General features: G+C 46.4%; 1 protein-coding gene and 1 pseudogene across 14 annotated transcripts in view; both read left to right on the plus strand.

Moving 5' to 3' along the window:
• Positions 1-20,183, plus strand: part of ablim1a (actin binding LIM protein 1a) — a 48,432-nt gene extending 28,249 nt beyond the window's left edge. For 5 of the 14 annotated variants that reach the window (XM_030379726.1, XM_030379722.1, XM_030379719.1 and 2 more), the window contains 19 exons: positions 2,336-2,423; positions 3,088-3,152; positions 4,807-4,884; positions 5,246-5,404; positions 5,988-6,032; positions 6,472-6,507; positions 6,883-7,012; positions 7,881-8,000; positions 9,502-9,606; positions 11,276-11,323; positions 12,359-12,550; positions 14,138-14,229; positions 14,568-14,691; positions 15,293-15,354; positions 15,480-15,540; positions 16,793-16,800; positions 17,392-17,466; positions 18,666-18,746; positions 19,058-20,183. In XM_030379726.1, coding sequence (XP_030235586.1) covers positions 2,336-2,423; positions 3,088-3,152; positions 4,807-4,884; positions 5,246-5,404; positions 5,988-6,032; positions 6,472-6,507; positions 6,883-7,012; positions 7,881-8,000; positions 9,502-9,606; positions 11,276-11,323; positions 12,359-12,550; positions 14,138-14,229; positions 14,568-14,691; positions 15,293-15,354; positions 15,480-15,540; positions 16,793-16,800; positions 17,392-17,466; positions 18,666-18,746; positions 19,058-19,171 — 1,683 coding nt within the window. In that variant the 3' untranslated portion in view covers positions 19,172-20,183. The remainder of the gene's footprint in view (positions 1-2,335; positions 2,424-3,087; positions 3,153-4,806; positions 4,885-5,245; positions 5,405-5,987; positions 6,033-6,471; positions 6,508-6,882; positions 7,013-7,880; positions 8,001-9,501; positions 9,607-11,275; positions 11,324-12,358; positions 12,551-14,137; positions 14,230-14,567; positions 14,692-15,292; positions 15,355-15,479; positions 15,541-16,792; positions 16,801-17,391; positions 17,467-18,665; positions 18,747-19,057) is intronic. The other 9 variants (XM_030379732.1, XM_030379721.1, XM_030379731.1 and 6 more) reach the window with 6 other exon arrangements.
• Positions 20,184-22,184: 2,001 nt separating this feature from the next.
• On the plus strand, positions 22,185-23,955 carry LOC115560344 (tripartite motif-containing protein 14-like; annotated as a pseudogene).
• Positions 23,956-24,265: the final 310 nt, after the last annotated feature.

Genomic DNA, 24,265 nt, shown 5'->3' on the forward strand with positions numbered 1-24,265 from the left:
AATGATGTGAATCCTGCACACGGTAGGTGAATGAGTGAATGATGGAGCTTTAGATATTATGCTCATGTACAGAACCACAGAAAGAACCGACACTTTAATTGGAAGCACTATCTATGGCTTCTCCATCATATGGAGTATCATGTTTGAAATTGGAAGTGACACGCATCCAAGCAAGTGACACGCAAGTGATCAACGCATTCATATGTAACATTTTAAATACTGCATCTCCGGTCAGGATGTTGTGAAAAGTCGATTTGTAATCTCTGCTGTAATCTCTTAACCCCAGAACCAAATACACGCAGATATAAATTGATTCATCTAACAGATTATTTCATAACCGTACAGACAAACACACGCACCGTCACACACACACACACACACACACACGCGCGCGCACACACACACACACACACACACACACACACACACACACACACACACACACACACACACACACACACACACACACACACACACACACACACACACACACACACACGAGCTGACACTAAAGGGAAACTACATTCCTAAATATTCTGCGTAGCGGTTACGTAAAACACTTATCCTCTAATTCTTAAAAAATGTGTTCCAACCCGCTACAGCTGGAGCCAGTGCTCAGCGCTCAGTGCGGTCATCCTAATGCTAGCTTATGTTTTCACAGACGCTGATCCAATCAGACAGGGGACTTATGTGTTCGTTTAACGGCCGGCTATGATGCCAGCGGTGACCAGATAGCCTAACAGTAATCCATCTCTAACGCGGCCCATTATGACAATAGGAAAATACCTCAGCGTCTGACCCCCTGGGCCCCTGCCAATGGATCAGTAGAGCTGGAGGCATCGCTGTTCGTCTGATCTGTAATCACCCAAACCCCCTCCCCCCCCTTCAAGGTCAACACATCTCGCAGGCCGACTCCATCCGTACCGCACGTAGCGGCAGCTGAAAGCGAGCAACGGTTTCATAGCTGATAGCGTATCGTGCGCTCTCCCCTGTGATGGGAGGGTTACACACTAGGCCTTGTGTCACCACTTTGAACAGTAAAATGTGTATGCAAATGAGAGGCCCTTATTCCATTAAGTGAGTGGGTGCCACTTCCCTGAGCGCTGAAACGCTTTCACAGGCTGTTGTATTTTTAGGTGTAGTGGGCAGAGCAATTTGGCTATTTATCTCTCACAGGTCAGTGCTCGTTGAAGTGAGTACTCCGGCCCAGGGTTTCATAATAGCTTTATGTGAGGTTTATTTTTGCACATGGTTTTTTATGTAATCTGGCACTAGCTTTACGCTGGTACTATTTGAAGACTAGGTATTGAGAAGAGCTTTCATCTAGGCTTATTTGATAATAGTGGTGACTCAATGGGAGAATTTATATATAATGTTTTGTTTTTGATTAATCATAGATATACATGAACGTACACTACACACACTTGTAACACACAGTTTTTCTGAGTTTAAACTGAGGGAAAGGGATTCTTAGACCTAAAAGTATTATTTTTGATCAGTGTTTAACATTTACATCTCAAAATGAATATCCAAGTCGCTTTCAGTATTCCCTGAGATAGCTTGACCTAGCTACAGTTCCAGCTTGATAAGGAACACAATGTACGGAGTGAAACCTTCCTGGATGTACAGCCTTTATTTAATTTATTAATTCCACCTTTATTCATCCAGGGGAGGTCGGCGAAACATGGTTGACCTTTCAACCGGCAACACATATAAATATACACACAGACAAATATATCGACATGATCATAATGTATACAAGTGAAACAATTCCATAAGTAAGTACACATAACAATGACAGTTAAGAAAGACATACAAATCCAAATAATCCAAATAAAATAAATAAAAATAAAAATACTTAATAATAATATTTGGCTGCCTTTGCGTTGCCAGGTTCTGGGCGGTCTGAATCAATCTGCCTTCACAGGGAACAATAGCACTCGATCTCATGCATGTCCACCTCACACATTTAGCTACGGATATTCTCGCGAGCTGCTAATGGAAGTGGCAATATCCTGTCCTTGACTGTGACCGTGGTGTGTATTGTGTGTCCCTCTCTCTCTCTCTCTCTCTCTCTCTCTCTCTCTCTCTCTCTCCCCTTCCCTCTTGCTCTCTCTCTCCGCCTCTCTTTCTCTGCCTCTCTCCCTCGGTATCTTTCCCTCCCTCTCTCTCTCTCTTTATCTCTCTCTCTCTCTCTCGCTCTCGCTCTCTCTCGCTCTCTCTCCTTATCCCTCTCTCTCTCTCTCTCTCTCGCTCTCTCTCCTTATTTCTCTCTCTCTCTCTCTCTCTCTCTCTCTCTCTCTCTCTCTCTCTCTCTCGCTCTCTCTCGCTCCAGGCGGGGGATAAGCACTACCATCCGAGCTGTGCGAGATGCAGCAGGTGCAACCAGATGTTCACAGAGGGAGAAGAGATGTACCTGCAGGGTGAGAGACACCGCCCACCTTCACATTGAGTCCTTATACCTAACATCAGGGGGTCTTTCGATGTAGTTTACTGTTTCGGACAAATTTAATGTTTAGGTGATTTCCTTCAGGAACGCAATTGTATAATCCACTTCTGAGCTATACCACCTAGTGTGTGTGTGTGTGTTTGTGTGTGTGAATATCTGGTTGAATGGTGTGTGTGTGTGTGTGTGCGTATGCGGCCATGTGTATTTGTGTTTGTGTGTGTGCCTGCGTGAATGGTGTGTGCGTGAGTGCCTGCATGCATGTGTATGTGTGTGCGTTCGGGCGTGAATGGTGTGCTTGTGTGTGTGTGTGTGTGTGCATGCGAAAATTGTCTTTGCGTACGTGTGTGTGTGCGCATGTGTGTATGTGCATGCGCTCGGACGTGGGTGCGTGCATGTGTGTGTGTGTGTGTGTGTGTGTGTGTGTGTGTGTGTGTGTGTGTCTGTGTGTGTGTGTGTGTGTGTGTGCGTGTGTCCTCTTCCTGTACTCGTTCTTCTCCTGGGGGTGCTGGTGTATCATCAGGCCGGAATGATAGTGTGATGGTGTAATGGTGCGGTGGTGTAACGGTGTGGTGGTGTGGTGGTGCTGGTTCTACGCCCGGTAGAACCCCCTCATTCAGACGACCTCTGTGTCTCCCCAGGCTCCACCGTCTGGCACCCGGGCTGCAAGAACACCACCCGGACGGAGGAGAGACACAGGGAGCGGGTAGGAACCTCCACCCACGCACCTCCCTCTCCCAACTACACCCTGTTCTCCTCTCTGCTTATGTGTTTAGATTGAAAGTATCTACAATTAGTCTATAAAATAATGATATATATAGATATGCTTTATATATATGATATAATTATATACATTATATATATATATATATATATATATATATATATATATATATATATATATATATATATATATATATATTTATATATATATATATATAGAATAATATAAATAACTAAAATAATTAAAATAATAATGTAATATTATTATTCATTATAATACTACTACTAATAATAATAATGAAAGAGATAAATAATAATGAGAGGGAAAAAACATGTTCTATGTATTTGTAACTTTTTTTTATAAAACTATTCTGTAGAAACCAAAACAATAGCAAATGGGACTCTCTGCTCTAGTAATTCCCGCCGACTAGGCAGCACAGCAGGGTCTCCTCTGAATGTGTGTGTGTGTGTGTGTGTGTGTGTGTGTGTGTGTGTGTGTGTGTGTGTGTGTGTGTGTGTGTGTGTGTGTGTGTGTGTGTGTGTGTGTGTGTGTGTGTGTGTCTTTGTGTGTGTGTGGCCCCCCCCTACACAAGCTCAATGTCACACAATGTGTGTCTTTGTGTGCAGCATAAGTGTGTCGCTGCCGGCATGGCCGCTGCTGATGTGCGCGTGGACCCCTGTTGTTTGGACATGTCCTCCTATTGATATACATGTGTGTACACGTGTGTGTGTGTGTGTGTGTGAGGGAGCCGTCTGTGGAGATTCACAGCCCCATGTGTGATGTCCTGTGAACCTCCCCACCCCTCCCCCCTCCTCCCACCTGACTGCCCTTACCCCTCCCCAACCCCCTCCCCCTCCCTCTCCCCCCACCCTCCCCCCTTCGTCCACAGCTCTTGCCTCCGTCCCTCTTACACCTCCAAAATACAGAAAGGCAGGTACTGTATTCGCTATTGGCTATGAGATGGCATCTCATCCTCCCCTCCGCGGTTTCCGCCATGCACATAGCAACACACGGCCGCACTGCACGCTGCCCTCTGCTGGCGGCCGCCTGCAGTGCAGCTTCGCCCCCGCCCGTCATTGGGAGAGCTCTCCATGCATTGCCCTGCCCCCATGCACCACCACATCGCCTTGTCTCGAGCTCCTCTACACCTTCACCGTCACCCTCACGCTGGAGGTGCATGGATACAGACTCGGTTAAAACACGCCATCACGGAGCCGATTCAAAAGAAAAGTAACCGACCCGGGGCCGAGCCGAACATGCATTGCGTTTAGAGCACAGCTGCCATTCAAAGCTCTTCATTCCTCATCCATAATGGATCCCCAGTCACGGGGCACTCATTCACTCTGCAAACACGGTGAAACACGGGGGATGACAGCAGAGGGAAGATAAGCGATAGGGCTGACGTTTCCCTATTAGAACGGGGAGGGACGGTCACATTCCTCAGCCTTTCTCTCAGGAGGAGTCGGAGGGAGGCTGCGTTCAGTGTCAGAGGCGCTCAGTAGCGAGATAACCCAGGATGGATGTGTTGTATCAGACGGCCGGGCAGCGGTTGTTTGGGACAGAGGAGCCGTTTTGAACCACACAAACGCTGTGTGGTTTCCTCCTGTAACCGGCGGCCTGTGCTTCCCTTTTGCAGCCTACGAGGTCTTCGTCAGAGAGTGTGTGTTCCCGACCTGGTTCAAGCATACCTGGCTCACCGGGTCATACCATATATGTGAGTCCTCTGCTGCCACTCTGCTGAACTACACCCACATGTTGAACCCCTGACCTGTGATTCATGCTGTTGTAACTGGCTGGCATCCTCTGTTCCTAAAACTGCAGTTGCCAAGAACAATAGCATAGTAGGTTCATCCTTTTCAGAAGTGACTGATGAAATGCTTGAACGATCATTGAGACACCCACAATGCACTGTTTTTCACAACATTTTACTGTAAAACGTAAATACAATAGATTACTGTTAGAATTTCGCTGTAAATGTACATCAAAGTGTTAAAGTGTATCCAGGGTTTTTTCTAGTGCAGTGATAACCCTGCTATGTTCTGTATCTGTGTGTGTCTCTGGTTTTGTTCCTGTAGGCAAAAGTAGACAATGAGATCCTTGATTACCGAGACCTAGCTGCCATTCCCAAAGTCAAAGCCATTTATGACATAGAGCGCCCGGACCTCATCACATATGAGCCCATGTACACCACGTCCCTGGACGAGCGGGACGAGAGACGAGAGAGCGTGGGAGAGGTAAATCCAACCGTCACCTGGACCGCGCTTCAACCCCGCTTCTCTTTTTGAACCACTTTTACAAAGGAATTACATTTAAGAGTTAATGGGAAACATTTACATTTTTTACATTGAAGGCATTTAGCAGACGCTTTTATCCAAAGCGACTTACATAAGTACATTTGTTAGAAGAAGGAGAAACAATATAAATCGCTGTCGGTACAGTAAGGATGTTCATAGAACCAAGTGCCAAGCACTAACAATCGCTAGGTTAACCCATTCCCTGTATACAACAAAGATAGCTAGGATAAGATGCTACACAATACTGGTACTATTTTAAGGACAGTACCTTTAGGGGGGTTGGTTCACAATGAGATGATTTTGAGAGAAAAGTATCCCTAGGTTTTAATTCTTCAGACACTTCTAAACGTTGTTGAACTAAAACGATGGCTGCTGCGAAAATGTTGACATAGTGTAGGTTTAGATAATCGAGACGGCAGCAGCGGCCTTTAAATGGTTCCCTGTTTGGTTGAGTGTATATCCCTGTCAATAAAGTTGCACCGATTTGACCAGAACCTTCTTGACAACCTTCTTCCCATCACAGCTCCACACAGCCAGGAGGGAACGCTCTCCTCTGCCCGACGACAAGGTAGGACTCACTCTCTGTCTCCATGGCGATCATTACATTCTTTTTTCCCACCATAAAGCCACAGAAAATGTCAGGGAGGATCCCTGTGGTTCACGTCCCAGGAAACCATCCAGAGTTGAGTTGCAGGGGAATTTGCTTTTGAACGGTTGGAGAAGGTCAGACTGAATCCAAATGTTAGCGTCATTTGGGTCATGAGGCTGGATTCTCCTACTCAGCATTGAGGTTCAGGTAGAATTGGTTTAAGGTGCAACATGGTCCTTTGAGGATTCATATCTTGTGTATCATCAAACCAAAACACCAGATTATGCAAACATTATTTGAATGGATTCCAACCATGGTCTATTGTACAAAAAGTTCTATAGGACATGTCTCCTGTGACCCATTTTAAAATGAATAAAAAACACCATCCCACTAAATCACATTGTTTATTATATTCCAGCCCTCAAGAAATCTGTCGCCAACACCCCCTGCTGAGGTGAGTCTAAAGATCTTTCCGATAGCATATTTCCTTAAGGTGCATGTGTGCGTGTCGTTGTGTGCGTGTGTGTGCCTGCATGTGCGTGTCCGTGTGTGTGTGTGTGTATGCGTGTGTGTGTGTGTGTGTATGCGTGGGTGTGTGTGTGTGTTTGTTTCAGCGTACGCGTGTGGGTGTGTGCTTGAGCGCGGTAATGCATGTGTGGGTGTGTGCATGTTTGTATGCAGTTGTGTGTGTGTGTGTGCATGCCTGTGGGTAACACAGCTTTTTGTGTGTGTGTGTGTGTGTGTGTGTGTGTGTGTGTGTGTGTGTGTGTGTGTGTGTGTGTGTGTGTGTGTGTGTGTGTGTGTGTGTGTGTGTCCGTCCTCACCACAGGGCTACTGCGACAGGAGAGAACGCATCCTCCATCGCTCCACCAGTCAGGGCTCCATTGGCTCACCCGTTTATAATCGCCATGGTTACATCCCCACCCTATCGCGGTCCCCGCAGCATTTCCACAGGCCGGGTAAGTACGGTGCTACGCCCAATAAGGGCCCCCTCACGGGTCCCACAAGGGGCCCCACATGGGCCCCACACGGGCCCCACATGAACATATCAAGGCCTTGCTCCAGAGAGACAGAGTCCAGACCCTGAGGGCGGTGTAGTGCTGTAGGCCTGCCATCAGGGCGGGTCTCGTGGACGGCCTGACTGCTGCTAGTTGTCAGGGTGTTCCTGGCCCCTGCTCGGGTCACAAGGCTTTTCACTGACGCACGTCGTCATAACGACACAGTGAAATTATCTCGGTTCATCTTATCTCGCGATGAAAACGCACCCCCGGCACGAGACTGTGAAAGTGGGCTAAGCTTTTCAAACTTGCAAGACTCTCTCTTTCTCTCTCTCTCTCTCTCTCTCTCTCTCTCTCTCTCTCTCTCTCTCTCTCTTTCTCTCTCTCTCTCCCTCTCTCTCTCTCTCTCTCTCTCTCTCTTCGTTGCTTCTCCACGTTCTGTCCGTTAGTATGGAGCAACGTAACACGACTCGCTCATCTGCTGTGACTTTGTTAACATTATCTCACACTACAGAATCCTTTAACACAATGTCTGCCGTCCCGATAACACAGATGATATAACACAAACATGTCCTTTGTACTAGTCTTTACTCAATCCTTACCTTCTCCCTCATTGCTCCGACCGGTTCCTGCCGGTTGTTCCCAGCTCCTAACAGCGCTTCCGCTTTACGCTTGATTTCTAGATATCTTGTATCCTCGCTCTCTCTCTACTTCGCTTTATTTTGTCCTTCGCCTCCTCTTGACTCCTCCCCCTGTCTCTCATCCCCCTCATGCCTTCACACACCCCCCCCCCCCCCCCACTACCTCTACCTCCTCCCCACGCCTGCAGAGGCTCTGACAGGCATGCAGAAGCTCTGCTCCTCTCTGTGCAGTAACAGTGTGGGCTCCAGAAATAGTGAATCCCGCCCAACCTCCCCTTTCAGACACCACTTCCTCCCCCATAGCCAAGGTAAGGGCCCCGCTTCTCCTGTCCTCACCTCACCTCACCTCTCCCCCCCTCTCCCCATCGCTCCTCTCCTTACCTCAGCTCACCTCTCCTCTCCTCCCCTCCTGTCTCCTGCTCTCCTCTCCTCTCCTCCCCTCCTGTCTCCTGCTCTCCTCTCCTCTCCTCTCCTCTCTTCTCCTTACCTCAGCTAACCTCTCCTCTCCTCCCCTCCTGTCTCCTGCTCTCCTCTCCTCTCCTCTCCTCTCCTCTCCTCTCTTCTCCTCTCCTCCCCTCCTGTCTCCTGCTCTCCTCTCCTCTCCTCTCCTCTCTTCTGTTCTCCTCTTCTCTCCTCTCCTCTCTTCTCCTCTCCTCTCCTCTCTTCTCCTCTCCTCTCCTCTCCTCTCCTCTCCTCTCCTCTCCTCTCCTCTCCTCTCCTCTCCTCTCCTCTCCTCTCCTCTCCTCTTCCCCTCTCCTCACCTCTCTTATCCTCTCCTCTCCTCTCCTTACCTCGACTCAACTCACCGCTCCTCTCCTCACCTCTCCTTACCTCAACTCATCTAACCTCTCCTCTCCTTACCTCCCCTTACCTCCCCTCCCCTCTCTCCCACCCCACCCGTCCAGCAAGATCCCTCAGTCGCCGTAGCCTCCATCGCCACCCCCCCCCCCCCCCCGATACCTCTCCATCACGCCCCAGACACCCCATCCCACCCCTACAGCTTGTCCAGTTCTGTGTCCACCTCATTTGGTTACAGGCAGGAAGTGATGTCATGAACATCCATCAAACGCATCCATCAATCGGAAGTCGACTTTTGATAATAATCCAACCCACTTGAGAGTGGTTTCTTTCCTTGAATGCACGGACCAGCATGCGTGCATGCATTAACTAACAGAGTGTGTCTAAACCTGCTGTAAGTGATAGAACTGTACCAGCCTTGTGCCTGCACATTAAAAGACGGTCAGTCTCCCATTCCGTGGTGTGTATGTACGCGACGATGTTGTAGAGCATGAGAGACAGGGCTGCATGATGGGAATAATTTTTATGTTTTATCAAACAAAAAGCATAAAACATAATGAAAACAGAGCTGAAATGCTTTTGAGTTGCTCTGACGCATGCCCGTCATTTTTCTCGCCACTGAACACGAACCACTGTCGTAGGCACTGTTCTGCATGATCACGTTCTCTAACAAACTAACCGAACAATCTTCAGTTCAGGGCAAATATCTCCTTGCGCCGCCAATTTTATTAGTCCTTTTACTATCCATAATATTCATATTACCGTACTCATATTATTATTCATATGACTCATATTATTAGTATTCTCCTCAATGTTATTAATATTCTAAATATTAAAGTGAATATAATTAACCTTAGTATTATATTTGGGGCCGCTGTGCCCTGGTGTCTCTGGCCTCAGGCCCACCAGCTCCGTGTGGTTGTTGGCTCCGCCTCCCACCCTCGGGCCCCGCCCTGTCTGTGGCCCGCCCAGCTTACCCTGTGTTGTGTTGATTCCTTTGACCACCGGGAGGCGCTGACCCGCCCAGCGGCCGGAGCTCTCCCCTCCCCCTCAGGTGTGACAGCCGGCCCGTCACCCCGCCTCTCTCTCAGACCCCTAAACATTTCCACCTCCCAGGTACGGTATGGAGCCGGAGCGCACCCTGTCCCTGTCTGACACCCTCCCCCCCTTCTCCTCCCCCCTTCTCCTCCCCCTGGCACAGCTCTCTCTCCCCCCGCTGTGGTCTCTCAACCTTTCTTGTGCTCTCTCGATTGTTCTCTCTTGCTCTCTCTCTCTGTCTCTATCTCTCTCTCTCTCTCGCTCTCTCTCTCTCGCGCTCTCTCTCTCTCTCTGTCTCTCTTTCTCTCTCTCTCTCTCTCTCTCTCTCTCTCTCTCTCTCTCTCTCTCTCTCTCTCTCTCTCTCTCTATCCCTCTCTCTCTCGATCGTCATCGCTCTGTCTCTTTCTCTCTATCTCTCCCTCTCTCTCTCTCTCGCACTCTCTCTCCCTCTCTCTCTCTCTCTCTCTCTCTCTCTCTCTCTCTCTCTCTCTCTCTCTCTCTCTCTCTCTCTCCCTCTATCTCTCCCTCTCTCTCTCTCGCTCTTTCTCTCTATCTCTCTCCTTCCCAATATGTGTCTCTCTTTCTGGGTCTTTCTTTTGTCTCTCAGTCTCTCTTTCCGCTCTGTCTGTGGTCCTTCAACCTATCTCCCCCTCTTTCTCTCTCTCTCTGTGATAATATTCCTACTTAATTTTAAGTCTGCAGTTTCCATGTGATTTAGGTGATATGTTTTCATAGCTTGAGTTAAGTTAAATGTTATCTGGGGGATATTTTGAATTTATTATCAACAAATGAAATGCAGTCACCTAAAATTAACTTTATCTCTATTTCCTTCTTCTTTCTCTCTTCTTAAATCTTAATTTCCCTTTCTCTTGCTTTCATCGTCCTCCTCCCTTTATATCCCTGTATTATTTAATCCAACCTTTTAGTCTTTTGCATCTCCTCTCCTTACTTTTATTATATAAATAACTTGAAACACATTTTGGAACTACTTATTCGTTGCAGGTGCAATTTTTTTAAAGATCTTTCAAAACGCGAACCTTTTAAACCTACCGTTAGCCGTTCTTGATTACTTTGGTGACGTGTAACGTGTAACGTGTAACGTGACATGCCAAGAAGCTAAACACTATTCCCGGGCTCCGCGTCACAAAAACCCAAATGTGTATTCAGTATAATTCTCCAACATACAGCGTCGAAGATGCTGCTCTACCTACCTGGTGACAAGCATCAGGTAGGACTCAGGTAGGAACGTGGCCATGGCACTGCTTAGCATCTTAGCATCTTAGCATCTTAGCATCATAGCATCTTAGCCTGACACTACGGATTGACAAGACGCCCCTATGCAGACGGAATGTAAGAACATATATGATGATGAGTACACAGTCTTAAATCTACGACCACAATATCAAACTATTACTAATTTCGAGCGAATGAATTCAGGAGAATTCAAGACTGAATTCTGTACATTCTCAAATGTATGTTGTTTGGTGACCATGTGCATATGGGCCTAGTTCTCTGCATCCACTCGGTCGAGGGAATGCGGAATCCTTTTTGTTTTATGAGAATCTATCCGGCTTCCTCCCCCCCTTAAATCATCGTCATCATCATCATCTTGGTCATGGCTTCAACGTTTAACCCTGTGCCCCAGTTATCCTCCATGTCTAGCACTGATATGCTAATGCTTTCCTGTGTACCCGACTTTATGTTCATTTCTTTTGTATCATTTTGTCTGAATTCGGTTTGTTTTTAGATCAAGGAAGCAACATCTACCGAAAGCCGCCAATCTACAAAAAACACGGTACTTTTACTTTTCACTCTTCTTGGTTTTCTCATCCTGTTTGTTTCAGCGGCTCCTAGAGTCACAGGAGGACAGAGACAGCGTTTCAAAGGGACACTTAGTGTGACCAGGAGTGTGTTTCTCTTTGTCTGTTTAACCGCCCCCTCCTTGTCTCACTGTATGAACACTGTTTGAAGTCTCTCTCCCATCTCGTTGTGTACTGCAGCACACCACACACCAAACGACACGCAAACCATTCTGTTAACGTTGCTACGCCAAACGAAACATGTCAGGTCTCAGCCAGACATCCAGTCTTCAAACCGTCTCTGTTTCTTTGTCTTTATATTAGTTATTTTACTGACAAAGAGCAATATCATAGTAGTATAAATAAACTACAGTTTACGAACTGACTGAAGGCGTTTTGTAGCGGACTTCCCATTGCACTTGGTTTCAGATCAAGATACTTAATGTAATCCATCCATCAAAAAACATTGATAAAATAAACCAGAAATAATCTTGTCAGAAAATAAACAAGAAAAATGTGCTTTACTTCTGCCGATCAAGTCAAGTAAATGATCACACACTGACCATCCTTATTGTTTCCATGAGTATCTTAGAGGACAACAATGAGTTGTCATGCAGTTGTATTGTCATTTCAATGGCTCATTTTAAATGCAATCTGTGCAGGAATTTTAGTCTTAAACTTTATAGACAAATGAATACACTTTATTCAAGATAACGAAATAGGAGTAATATCTGCCCTGACCTAGAGTCTGTTTCATAGAGAAAGAAACAGAACAGGCTCCAAACAATGTTGACTGACTGAGCTCACTTCTCTTGAGCTTTTTCTCAGAAGAACGATTTAAAGGCTGGATTCCCCGCGCTGACCGGCTTGTTATGATTGGTCGTCAGCGACGCGCTGTCGGGGACGGATTCCTGTTCCCCACTCAGAATCACGCACCCCTCACGCTCAGCCTGTCACACACACACACACACACACACTCACACTCACACACGGACGAGGATGATAACTGTATTCTTTACCTTTACCTTGAGACCCCGAGCCCAAGATGGGTAGATCAGTTACCATGGTTACCGACCTAGACACACCTGCACTAGCGCCCCCCAGCAAGTGCGCTGATGACATCATCAGGTCCGCTACCTTCCCCGCCGCCCACGCCCCTTGTCGGGACGACAGCCCGCAGGGCGGGGGGGGCGACCTGAGGCCCTACTCCCTGGCTGCGTTAGGTACAGTAGGCTCCCGATGGGCATGCTCGCACCCTTTGACCACACCCACAACCCCTTAACCACGCCCACAACCCATTAGCCACTCCCACCTTCCCTAGCCACTGCCACCACCTCGAAACACTCCCCACCTTCCCGTAACCACTCCCTCTATACCTTAACCACTGCCACCACCCATTAACCACACTCATCACCCCATAACCACATCCAAGCCCCTTAACTACACCCATCACTAATCATTCCTTAACCACACCCATCACCCCTTAACCACTCCCCCCTTAACCATTCCAACCTACTCTTGACACCTCCAACCAATTTACCCCTCCCAACAACCCCTCCACTACTCCCACCACCCCTTGACCACTGCCACCACCCGTTAACCATTCCCAACTGCTCCACACCCACTAGCCCAAAACCACTCCCACCACCCATTAACTGATCCCACCAACCCTCAACCACGTCCACCACCCCTCAACCACATCCCTTTAACCATACCCACATCCCCTTAACCATACCCACATCCCCTTAACCATACCCACATCCCCTTAACCACACCTTCACCACGCCCACATCCTGCCCCCCTTATATGGCACGCTATTCTTCGTACCATAGCTTAAGGCCCTTTCCTTGGTCACTTTTTTGTTTACTTGCATTCCACACAGGGGTTTTTAACACAGTCTTTACTCGATATAGCTTTGCCTTTCTGCCTTGACCTTTTGCCTGCTTAGGTGTAGTTTTCAGTTCAGTTGCTTCGTTGCCCCGTTCCTCCATGCCTGATGCTCCGGCGATAACGTCTTTGCTGTTCACCTATCACAAGCGCTCTCTCATTCCTGCTACCGGCGCATACTCTGCATACCTTACGTATACTCAATACTGCCACAAATGACTCGGACAGAGATAACTGAGACTGACTTCAAACTGACCTTTTGTCTGTCTGTCTTGCATCGTTCCGTTGTTTTGTGTATTACACATTAACGATCTGCAAATCCTATTTGCGCAGCACCTAGCTTGATGGTGTCCGCCTGATCCAGGTAGATCAACGGTCCCCTCTTGTTGTCTGTTGTCTTGTCTGGTCACCTCTGTCTCACATTTGTGTTCTCTCAGCACCCTGTTACACACTATTACTGCACTGGTGCATTCTCCCTGCAGTAGTCGTTGAGCAACGTGAATGCAGCAACTATCGGGTGTGTCATTGCGATTGAATGTCGATTCCAGTTTTTATGACGGGTGCATTTCATGTACATTGGCAGTATGGTTTGGTGGCTTTGATGCCATTTCACAAATGCTTTAGATAAGAACTGTAAAACCCCCAACCTTGATTCAAAGGGAGTGCGGTTTTGATAATAGTGTAAAAGAAAAATAATCTTTTTTTATATAACTATTCTGTCGAAACCAAAACAATAGCAAATGGGACTCTCTGCTCTAGTAATTCCTGCCGACTAGGCAGCACAGCAGGGTCTCCTCTGAACGTGTGAGTGTGTGTGTGTGTGTGTGTGTGTGTGTGTGTGTGTGTGTGTGTGTGTGTGTGTGTGTGTGTGTGTGTGTGTGTGTGTGTGTGTGTGTGTGTGTGTGTGTTACTGGGACTTTCAGGGTCAGGAGGAGAGGGAAGGAGGAGGTCAAGAGAGGAGGATGAGGAGGAGGTCTTGAAAAGAAAACTCCTACAAGAAGAGCACCTCACCAAGGTCTGACACACACACGCACATACACGCTAAAGCACACGTACACACATGCACACACATACACACACACATGCACACACACACACTCACACGTACACATACACACACACTCACACACCCTCACACACACACACACCAACACACACACACACATGCGCACGCACACACACACACACACACACACACACACACACACACACACACACACACACACACACAGACACACACACACACACACACACACACACACACACACAGACACACCTAATACAAGCAATTCGTTTTTGTTTTAAAACAATAGTGATAGTTTATGTATGTGTGTGTGTATGTGTGTCACACAGATCCAGTCGGGTCTGGGGAAACTGATCCTGAAGGAGGAGAAGGAGAAGGAGCAGAGCCGGGAGCGCCACTCACGCAGCGTCTCCGCCCAGCGCTATGACCCCAAGCCGTCCAACTGTGAAGCCGGTAAACACCCCTCCCCTAGTGATCGTACCAGAGATCCGATTAGTGATCAGACTAGTGATCGTGATCAGACTAGGGATCAGACTAGTGATGAAACTAGAGATCAAACTAGAGATCTAACAAGTGATCAGACTAGAGATCAACCTAGAGATCAAACTAGTGATCGTACCAGAGATCGTACTAGTGATCAGACTAGGGATTAAACTGGAGATCAAACTAGAGATCTAACAAGTGATCAGACTAGAGATCAACCCAGAGATCAAACTAGTGATCGTACCAGAGATCAAACCTGAGATCAAACTAGTGATGAAATCAGAGATGAAACTAGTGATCAAACTAGAGATCAAACTACTGAGGAAACTAGTGATCACATTACTGATGAGGACCTGTTATATATTCTGCTGGGTGGCCACTCAATGTGAAGCAGAGAAGGTGCTAACACAATGAAGGATGTATGTTTTTATAGCGGTCTAGACAGCATGCTATATATTATGATGTGTCAGTTCTTAACCAGGTTGTGAACATGTGTGTTGTGTTGCGTAAAACTTGGCTAAGTTTTCAAAGGCACAAATCCAAATGTAAGTCGGACATTTGAATCTTTCAGAGCCAACCTCTCCCTCAAAAACGAACTCTCTCCCTGGGTACGGAAGGAACGGCTTGCATCGGGTGAGCTTTTCAACACCAGACACCTCAGACATCTTACCATCCTTACAACAACGGCAAATCGTATCTCATTGCAAGTCACTCAATGCCCCATTCATCTAATGGTCTGTCTATCTCCATCTCTGCAGCCCCAGTCAACAGACTTCACTCAGTACAACAGCTACGGCGACATGTGTGGAGGAGGAAGAGGTGAGAGCCGCTGAAATAGAGACACTCTTGCTTTCTCGGGATAACGTTGGCTATGGCTGTTGGCTATGGGCGGTCTGAAGACTGAATGGACTCATGTCAGTGTGCGATGATGAATCAGTCGCGGTGTGACAGCGAGCACCCCTGGATGTAGAGGATGTTTATTTGTTTCCAGTCATGTGGTTTTGTTGATTTGTTGACCTTAATGTTGTGTTGTGCCATCTTGCCTGTCAAACAACGTCACGGTAGGCGTCGGGACATCTTGATGAGGATTTATGTAAAAAAATAATAATAAAGAAAGAAATGTCATAAGGCTTTTGGTCGACCGACCAAAAACTGATCGCCGTGCTGCTCTTCCAACCCATATCTACAGCGATCCAATGGTAGTCTCCAACTACCTGACCCGTCACCGACACAGTTCACAAAAATGACTTGAGTGTACGTGGTTCTTGATGTATCAACACGTATGTTACCATGGTTTGCTTTGCAAAAAATACCCCCATTGCTTATTTCTATGACCAATGTATTGTATATAATTGTACTGTACATTGGTATTATGTAATATATACAGCATATGTATAATGTGGCAGAAAACAGAACTCGGTGCAAAATATTTGTTTGCATGATGAACGAGATAGCAAGCATTGAATTTAAAAGAGTCGCATGAACCTCAAACTGAAAGCTTTTACCCGGTCCTTGTGTTTTTAGTCCCCTGTAAAACCTATTCAGTGGTCATTTATATTAATGAGATGATTACAATTACTGTTTCTTGCTTTGCCTCGGTAAATGTATTTGGTCAAAAGCATGCATTGTTTCGCTTTAACTCATGCACTTTCATAAAATCTTGCCAAAGTAGTCAACATTTCTGAATTGTCATCCAAAAAATAACAAAATAATGGTCTAAGTAACAAATTAAATGTGTCATGAAAGCTTTTTCAATTACAATTGATCAGACGATTATATTGTACAACCAGGAATGTTTAGTTTTTCAGCCTGCGACCTTAACCAAACAACCCTTTCTCCCATTGGATGGAAAGTGGTTAAAGTCACTCCATCCTCAGCTATGAAAGAAATAAGCCATTTTTAACAAAAACAAATATTCCACACGGGCGAGGTTTGACAGGCAAAATGGCATCACCTCTATAGTGCGAGCGGTACTGTGAGAGATAGAAACCTGCTAGGTGGACGATGGACATTTTGTATCAGGACAACCATTAACCGTGAGTCTCATTTTCTGTCCCATTTTGTCCCGCAGAGTTTCAGGTATGTCCTTCCATCTGCTTTCTCACCTGGCATGCTTCTCACCTAGCATCGTAGCCTACTGTGTGCTTGCTTGTGGCGCGCTAGAGACACCTCGCCCCGCCCCGCCCCCTCTCCCTAACCCCCCCACCCCTTTCCAACTGCACCTCGGCCACTACCGCTAGACGCTTGCGCCGGTGGGGGATGAGTAGTCACTACATGGGGAGTGCAGTGCAGCGTTTTGCAGGCACACTGCACTTTGCTACACTCTGTGCCCCATACGCAGGTCAACATGGGCTCCTGGTCCATAGATGTCTGTACGTTCTGAGTTCTGTGTGTCATTTGACCATGTGATCTAGAAGGGGAACCTTGTAGAAAAGCCCTGGCAGATATTCAGCGAAGAACCAAAAATAAAAAACATGATTTGAAGAGAGATAAAAAATCGAACCACTGCCCATCTTACAGTCATGTCACTACTTTCGGATGAACCCCGATCGATGACTTGTTCCATCCAGTAGACGTCGTAGTGCCCGGGTTTATTTGGTGTAGAACTATTGATGCCATTCATGGAGTCCCCTTCCACTCTATTACATGTGTGTATGTTCTATTCTTTAGCACATTAAGGATGGTCGTGCCGCCCTTGCAAGGATGGACAGGGGAGTATCAATGCCCAATATGTTGGAACCAAAAGCAAGTATCCCCTCATCGTTTCTGTGTTGATGAAAAAGCCTGTAATTGAACGTTGACATGTGATCAATACCAAAACCAATGCGTCCGCGTGTAAGACAACCCGCGGTTACCTGTTATGTACGCAACATCCCCCTTACTACAGCGACAATACAAGAAGGCATGAGATAATCAAGAACAAAGAGCGATGCACAAATCTGCAAATATACAGTATATCCCAAACAATGCAATGTTAAAAAAAATAAAACTCAAAGAGGTTGTGCCATGAGATGAGATCTGACACGAGATTTAGTAAAAAAATTATAAAAATATTGAAACTCCATCTCGTCCTCGGAGGAGAGAGGATCTATGTGGGAGATCTAGGGTCTAAACAGGAGGGACTTCCCTGAGCCGACGGTCTCTCTCTATACAATCCGCCTCCTGGTCAAGCATGTCCCCTGGGGAGCCGTCACCTTGTAGCGCTCTGCATGCGGCTTTTCCATGATCATCCACTCAGCTTGGACCCCCAGGGGGGCTGGACGCCCTACTCAGCACACAGCAGCACCCCCCCACCCCCCCCCCCCCCCCCCCCCCCACAGCACCCAGACACGTCTGCCATCCAAACAACTTACATTGTTTACTATATACCTCCTCCGGTATATAATGAGGCCGTCATCAGTAGATATGAGTTGCGCAGATACCCAAGAGTTGGTTTATTATCGAGCATTTCAAATATACACTGACCACCCCCACAACACCACGGCGCTCTTGCTTAGAGGGAAAAAAAGGTCTTCTTCTGGCTCTGATAGCCTCTGATTAGCAGGACACTATTCACCAACACCAGGCAGAGTGAATCAGTCCCTTTTTAAGTCGTCCACCACACTGTTAGGTCAAACTGATTGGACAACGTCATGTGACACTTTGCCTTTTCTCTTCCTTGATCTACTGCAGCTTTTTTTTGCGCCTAAATAATATGCACACCAGTGCAGCACTTATTAACACCCCTCTCACTTAACACCCCTTTCGACCTTTGACCCTCTAACTCTCTCACACACACACTGTCCCCCCCCCAACCCTTGCCCCCTTATTCTCCTCTCACTAATGATAACAGCAGTGTACAGCAGTAGTGTGACGTTTGTGTCTCAGTAGAACTTCACTGGTTTCTAAAGTGACTTCCTCCCAGGCTCGGTGTGGCGTACTGACTCAATGTCTTCCTCCTGAAGGTGTACCCCTATGAAATGCTCATGATAACCAGTAGAGGGAGAGCTAAACTGCCCAGGGAGGTGGACAGAACCAGACTGGAGGTATCAAACTTCCTCTCCCCCCCCCCCCCCCGTTCCACAATTGATACTGGATTTGATGTGCTTTTGTGTATAAATAACATGCCGCATACCAGAAATACATTTGACTAACATAGAAGAAGGAATGTGCAAAATCCATTGCTTCTTGTTGTTTATTATTTTTTTCTGTGACACATCCTCCCTCGCTTTTGTTGCTTTTCTCGCTAACCACCGTCCCCCCCCCCTTCCCCTTCCCTCCCCCCTTCTCCTCCCCCTCCCTTCTTTTGTTTTGTTCCCCCTTTTTTATTTTTCTCGACCTCTCTTCTCAATTTTAGCGCCACTTAGCTCCTGATACGTTCTTTGACATCTTTGGAATGGAGATCCAGGAGTTTGACATGCTTCCTCTGTGGAAACGCAACGACATGAAAAAGAAGGCCAAACTCTTCTAGCGGTCAGGACAGCATGCGCACACTCTGTACGCTCATTCAGAGACGGACACGCCACCAACTGTACTCTAGGTGTAGGGCTTTTTGTCTTTCTTCATTTCTTTCGCTTCGTTTTGTTTGTTTTCGGCCATTCTTTGTTTTTTTGGGGGGGTTATGTCTGGCATAATCAAGGAAGCAGAGAAATGGATACTTTTTTTTCCTGAGGCTTCAAAATGGGGACTGAGAGCTGATTGGTTGATTCAGGTGCCGTCAGATGAGAAGTAAATGGGAATTACAAAAAAAAATCAAAGAATGAAAATGAATGAAAATGGGGGTCATGTTATTGTATTATTATTATAAATTTGATATTTTGCGCTTATTTTTCTTCGCGCTTTGCTTTGAATGGAAATGCTTTACTTTTATTTTTGGTTCTCTTGCTTGTTTGTTCCTACTCTTTGTTGCTGTTGATTCCTGTAGAACATTGTAAGCATTGTAGAATTTCATGGCCACCATTATGTCCATGCGATGGGCTGTAGTACTGGGTCACTTTAACCTCCTCACCCGATCTAAAGGCACCCCCATCCCAGTACCGCCTGCTGGTGATAGTGAGTAGTAGGGCTCGGTGAGTCTTCAGATGAAGAAGCCACTGGCCAGCTCGTCTACTCACTCATTTACTGGTTACAATACCACAAAGGCTGACTTACTCATGGACACTGTTCTATCCCCAGTCAACTATGTACATGCCATGCTATTCTGACCCCTGACGAAAAACACATCTAAAATCTCTTGTCTCTTCTCAGGCTTTCATAAAACATGGCCAGATCCTCTCCCTGTTCAATTGTACTGGGAGGATAGTGCACTATCGAGGTATTACAGTCCCGTATCAAACGTAATCTAAACTAGATTTTAAAAAAGAATACCCAAATGTAAGGAGCAACTGTATTTGAAATTGCTGTTTTATAAATAAAACTCACACTGCCATTTGTTGTATTGAAATCTAAGCCAATAAAGCTTGAAATCACCTTAATCCACATGGTCCGCAGCTGTGCCGAAAGCATCCTCTGCCTGAATTATTTTCTCTGGTTTGATGCTTTGGGTTTTATCCATGACCACAACATCCTTAAACTAAGGTAAGGGGGATAACATTGGGTTTCTGAGATGGCACCAGACCTGGAAGATTCACACTCGCACAACCCCACATAATTCACAGGATTCGTGGCTATATGAGTGGATTTGTGGCGATATTTTTGATGGAAAGATTCATCTTTGACACAGAATCATCTTCTAAATATCCCAGGGGAGTTTTTCAATGAATGGACAAGAAAACAATAATTATGTTGTAAATATGTAGACTGTAAATTTTTTTACAATTCATACTTAAAATAAATCAACTGTATGGACATATCCTGGTCATTTAATTAGATTGAAACAAACAACGAAAGCCAGGGCCTGTGATTGGACTTGTGGTCCGAGCACTGATTGAATAAAGTACATTTCTCATTCATTATTTTATTTCTCCATGATTAAGTCAAACACTGACGTTTGTGTGGAAAATGTCTTCTTACCTGCTTCACTTCAGTGCGTACTTCTCTATACATTTACATAAACCTGAATTTAATATGTTATTATCCATTATTAATAACTGTCTCAGCTTTGTTAATTTTCTAATTAGAAATAGACTGAATCCGATTTAAAAAATCTTTTTCCAGTTCTAGAGATACAAGTGAACAATGAACAGCCAAATAAACAAGTATTAGTAATGTAAATACATTATTATAAGGTTGATAAATGCTACCAGGGAGGCGGTAAGCACTGAATGCCTGACTGCAGGTGATGCAGCAGGGAAACAATTCTCTCAAGTTTCCATTACACATTGGATTGCCACATTTGCATGATCATTATAAGCTAATTGTTACTTGAATGACCACATGTTCCAATTCAATTTAAAGGTGCGATATGTGACATTGACACAGAGCGTTTAAAAAGGGTATTGCATTTCCTGCTCCACATTATTAAAGGGTGTTGTCTCTGGCTGGCCCCTCCCACTCTGGCCTGAAGTTCACGCGTTTTGCCAGGTTTAGGACACCGCCAAATCGAGCTCAGGCAAGCCGAGAGCAACAAAATATTTTAAGACGAGTGCACTTACATCGTTTGACATGACAAGCGACGACAAATCCAGCACTGTAAATTCATTAGCTAATGCATACATTTGCAATTTATTTATTGTTTGCAATGAACAATAAATAAACCAGCTCATGCGGCATCTGCCTTGAAATCCTTCGGAGCCCTGAGCCGTCTCCATCGGTTGTAGAATTGTTGGGTAGAATCTAGTACAGCCGCAGTGGATCCTTGTTTGCTTGCTTGCCTTGGCTGCAGCCCGCTGTGTTTGTGGGTCAGTTTGTTTCACATGTACCAACCCCGGGGGACGGGGAAAAGTGACTCACAGGCCAAAACAAAAGCAAACGTTACCAACCAGAACAACATTTTACAGGAGAACATACTGGCTGTTTCATTGTGGTCGGAGATGCCAGTATTTCGACTTGGCATGGTTCTTTAATCTCTGATGACATATTATGGTCATTTGTTTAGTACAGTGCATTTGTTACATGTAGCTCCTTAAATCAAATGCACCGATTCAATGTTTGCAAAACTTCTCAATACTGACTACAACTCACTCCCAGTAGAAAGTATTTTTTTTTAAGATATTGAATGCATATAATGACATCATTATAATAGCATACCAGAATAGACTTTCTCATAAAAACTTCCCATCCAAAGACTGCATTAGCATACTTGAATGGTTTCAAGCTCATTCCGTTAGCATAGCAAAAACATCGTGTTGCATTATGAGTAACTACCATGTCTAAAATGAACTACTCAGCATTGGAACAGAACAGAAATGAACCAGACATGCTGGCCACAACTACTCATACTATACCTCACATCGATTTTCCCTTCCAGAAGGTAAGGCAGTGGAAAAAAAGGCTAAGAATCTATGTCATTGTCCTAGCGCTTCTAACCTCATGTACTCTATAGATTTAACTAGAATCACGTTAAATGTCTCTGAAAAACCCTCTCCGCAGGAGACGCTAGAAAGACGTCGGGAATGCCTAACACGACAAAGAGACGCAGTCAAACACAGACTGAAGAATCTGGCCACGCGCCAGTCAAATATCACAGTAAGACCTTCCAGACTGTTCCAATACTATCCCTCTTTGGTTGTGTACACTGTAAGATGTTAAGTTCTGTGTACCGGATGAAGCGATCCCATGTACCTGACCCCAGTGGTGGATGACTTGTACTTGCCTCAGAGGAGGTCTCTGGCCATAAAGGAGAGCATCATCAGGAAGTATGAGGAGCTCCAGAAGGTTCTGGAAGAGGACCTGAGGCTCACGCTGGCCTTCCTTGATGTGCAGGAGCGAGCGGCCGTCTACGCCCTGGACGGACTCATGGAGAGCAACTGCTCTCTCATCCAGGAGATAGAGCAGGACCTGGCCAGGACCACTGCCCAAATGGCCCAGGAGGACATGCCCACCGAGGAGATGGTGACAACATTTTTATGTTCATCCACAATTCAGGAATACATCCATACATGTATTCTCCAATTTCGTCCTGACTTTTGTCCTGACTGCCTCTTGTCTGTCTTACCCTCCACAGCAGGAAACAGAGATCGTGAAAAGGTACGTTGTAGTAGCCAATCGCATGGTTCGTCCTCCATCCTGCAGAACTGGCCCAGCTTCTTCACCCTCTTTGTTGACATCCATCTCCCTCAGGATCAGCCACCTTCTCAACAGCACAGACCCCAGCAGCGTTAGCCTGGATGAGGCCATGGCAGACCAGATCCTCAGCCTGACCGACCGCATGTTCCAACTCATCCGATCTCAGACGCCAATCACCAAGCAACTCATCAAAGCCTGTAAGTCCAACACCGACAATTGGGTGATCACTTTGCTACATATTGTTGAATAATAACCCAGTTAATCCGTGTACGTATAGTAAAGTATGAGTATGGGTACTATAGTTGTGGCCAACATGTTTGGTTAATTTTTGTTCTGTTCAATGCTGAGTAGTTCCTTTTAGACATGGTAGGTACCCATGATGCCACACAGTGTGTTTGGTATGCTAGCGGGATGAGCTGGAAACCATTGAAGTATGTGCTAATTCCGTCTTTGGATGGGCAAGTTGTGACGAGAAATGCTATTCTGGTATGCTATTATAGGTGTTGTTATCGTCCCTCAGATTCCAGCCAGGTGTCCCTGGACCCGGAGACGGCCCACCCCAAACTCCTCATCTCGCCCGGGGGCGACCGCGCCACCTACACGCAGGCCTGGCAGGAAGTGGCCGACCTCCCGGGGCGTTTCGACAGCACCCTCAACGCCATCAGCCTGCAGGGCTTCAGCGACGGCCGCCATTACTGGGAGGTGGACGTGACTGGGAAGACCTACTGGGAGCTGGGCCTCACCTACCCCACCATCGCCCGCAAGGGCAACTCCGAGGACTGCTGGCTGGGGCGGGGCAAGGAGTCCTGGTGCGTGGAGTTCTTCGACGGCGAGTACACGGCCTGGCACGGCGGCGTCCCCCACCAGCTTCCGGTCACGCGGCGCTTCCGGCACATCGGGATACTGTGCAGTTTCCCTGCGGGCATGGTGACGTTCTTGGGGGCTGACGACATGACCCCGCTGTTCTGCTTCTGCGCCGGAAGCTTCACGCACCCGCTGCACCTGGCGGTGTGTCCGGGACACGACCACAACGGGGCAAACGTCAACCCCATCGTGATCTGCAGCGTGACTTGACCGACCCTTTGTTAGGCTTTGTAGTGCGCTGCTATTGATGTCCTTGTTTTTTTCCTGTTTTATCAGGAAAGTCTTATGAGTGGAATTGCTGATCGGTTTATTGTTGGTTGGTTATTTATCGTTGTTGATTTTGTTTGGGTTAACTTTATCGGTCACCGGTGCGTTCTAACAAAATACAATTTCTGAATATAGATTTGAAACAATAATGGAATATAGATTTGAAACAATAAGTTTAGTTAAACCTAAACCAGAAAAGTTCTCGGAATTTAGGGCTGCTGTAGAGTCCTGGGCGGTATTCAGTTGATTGCAATCTGCAACCTCACCA

This window comes from Gadus morhua, chromosome 15, assembly GCF_902167405.1.
Source record: "Gadus morhua chromosome 15, gadMor3.0, whole genome shotgun sequence".
NCBI lineage: Eukaryota > Metazoa > Chordata > Actinopteri > Gadiformes > Gadidae > Gadus > Gadus morhua.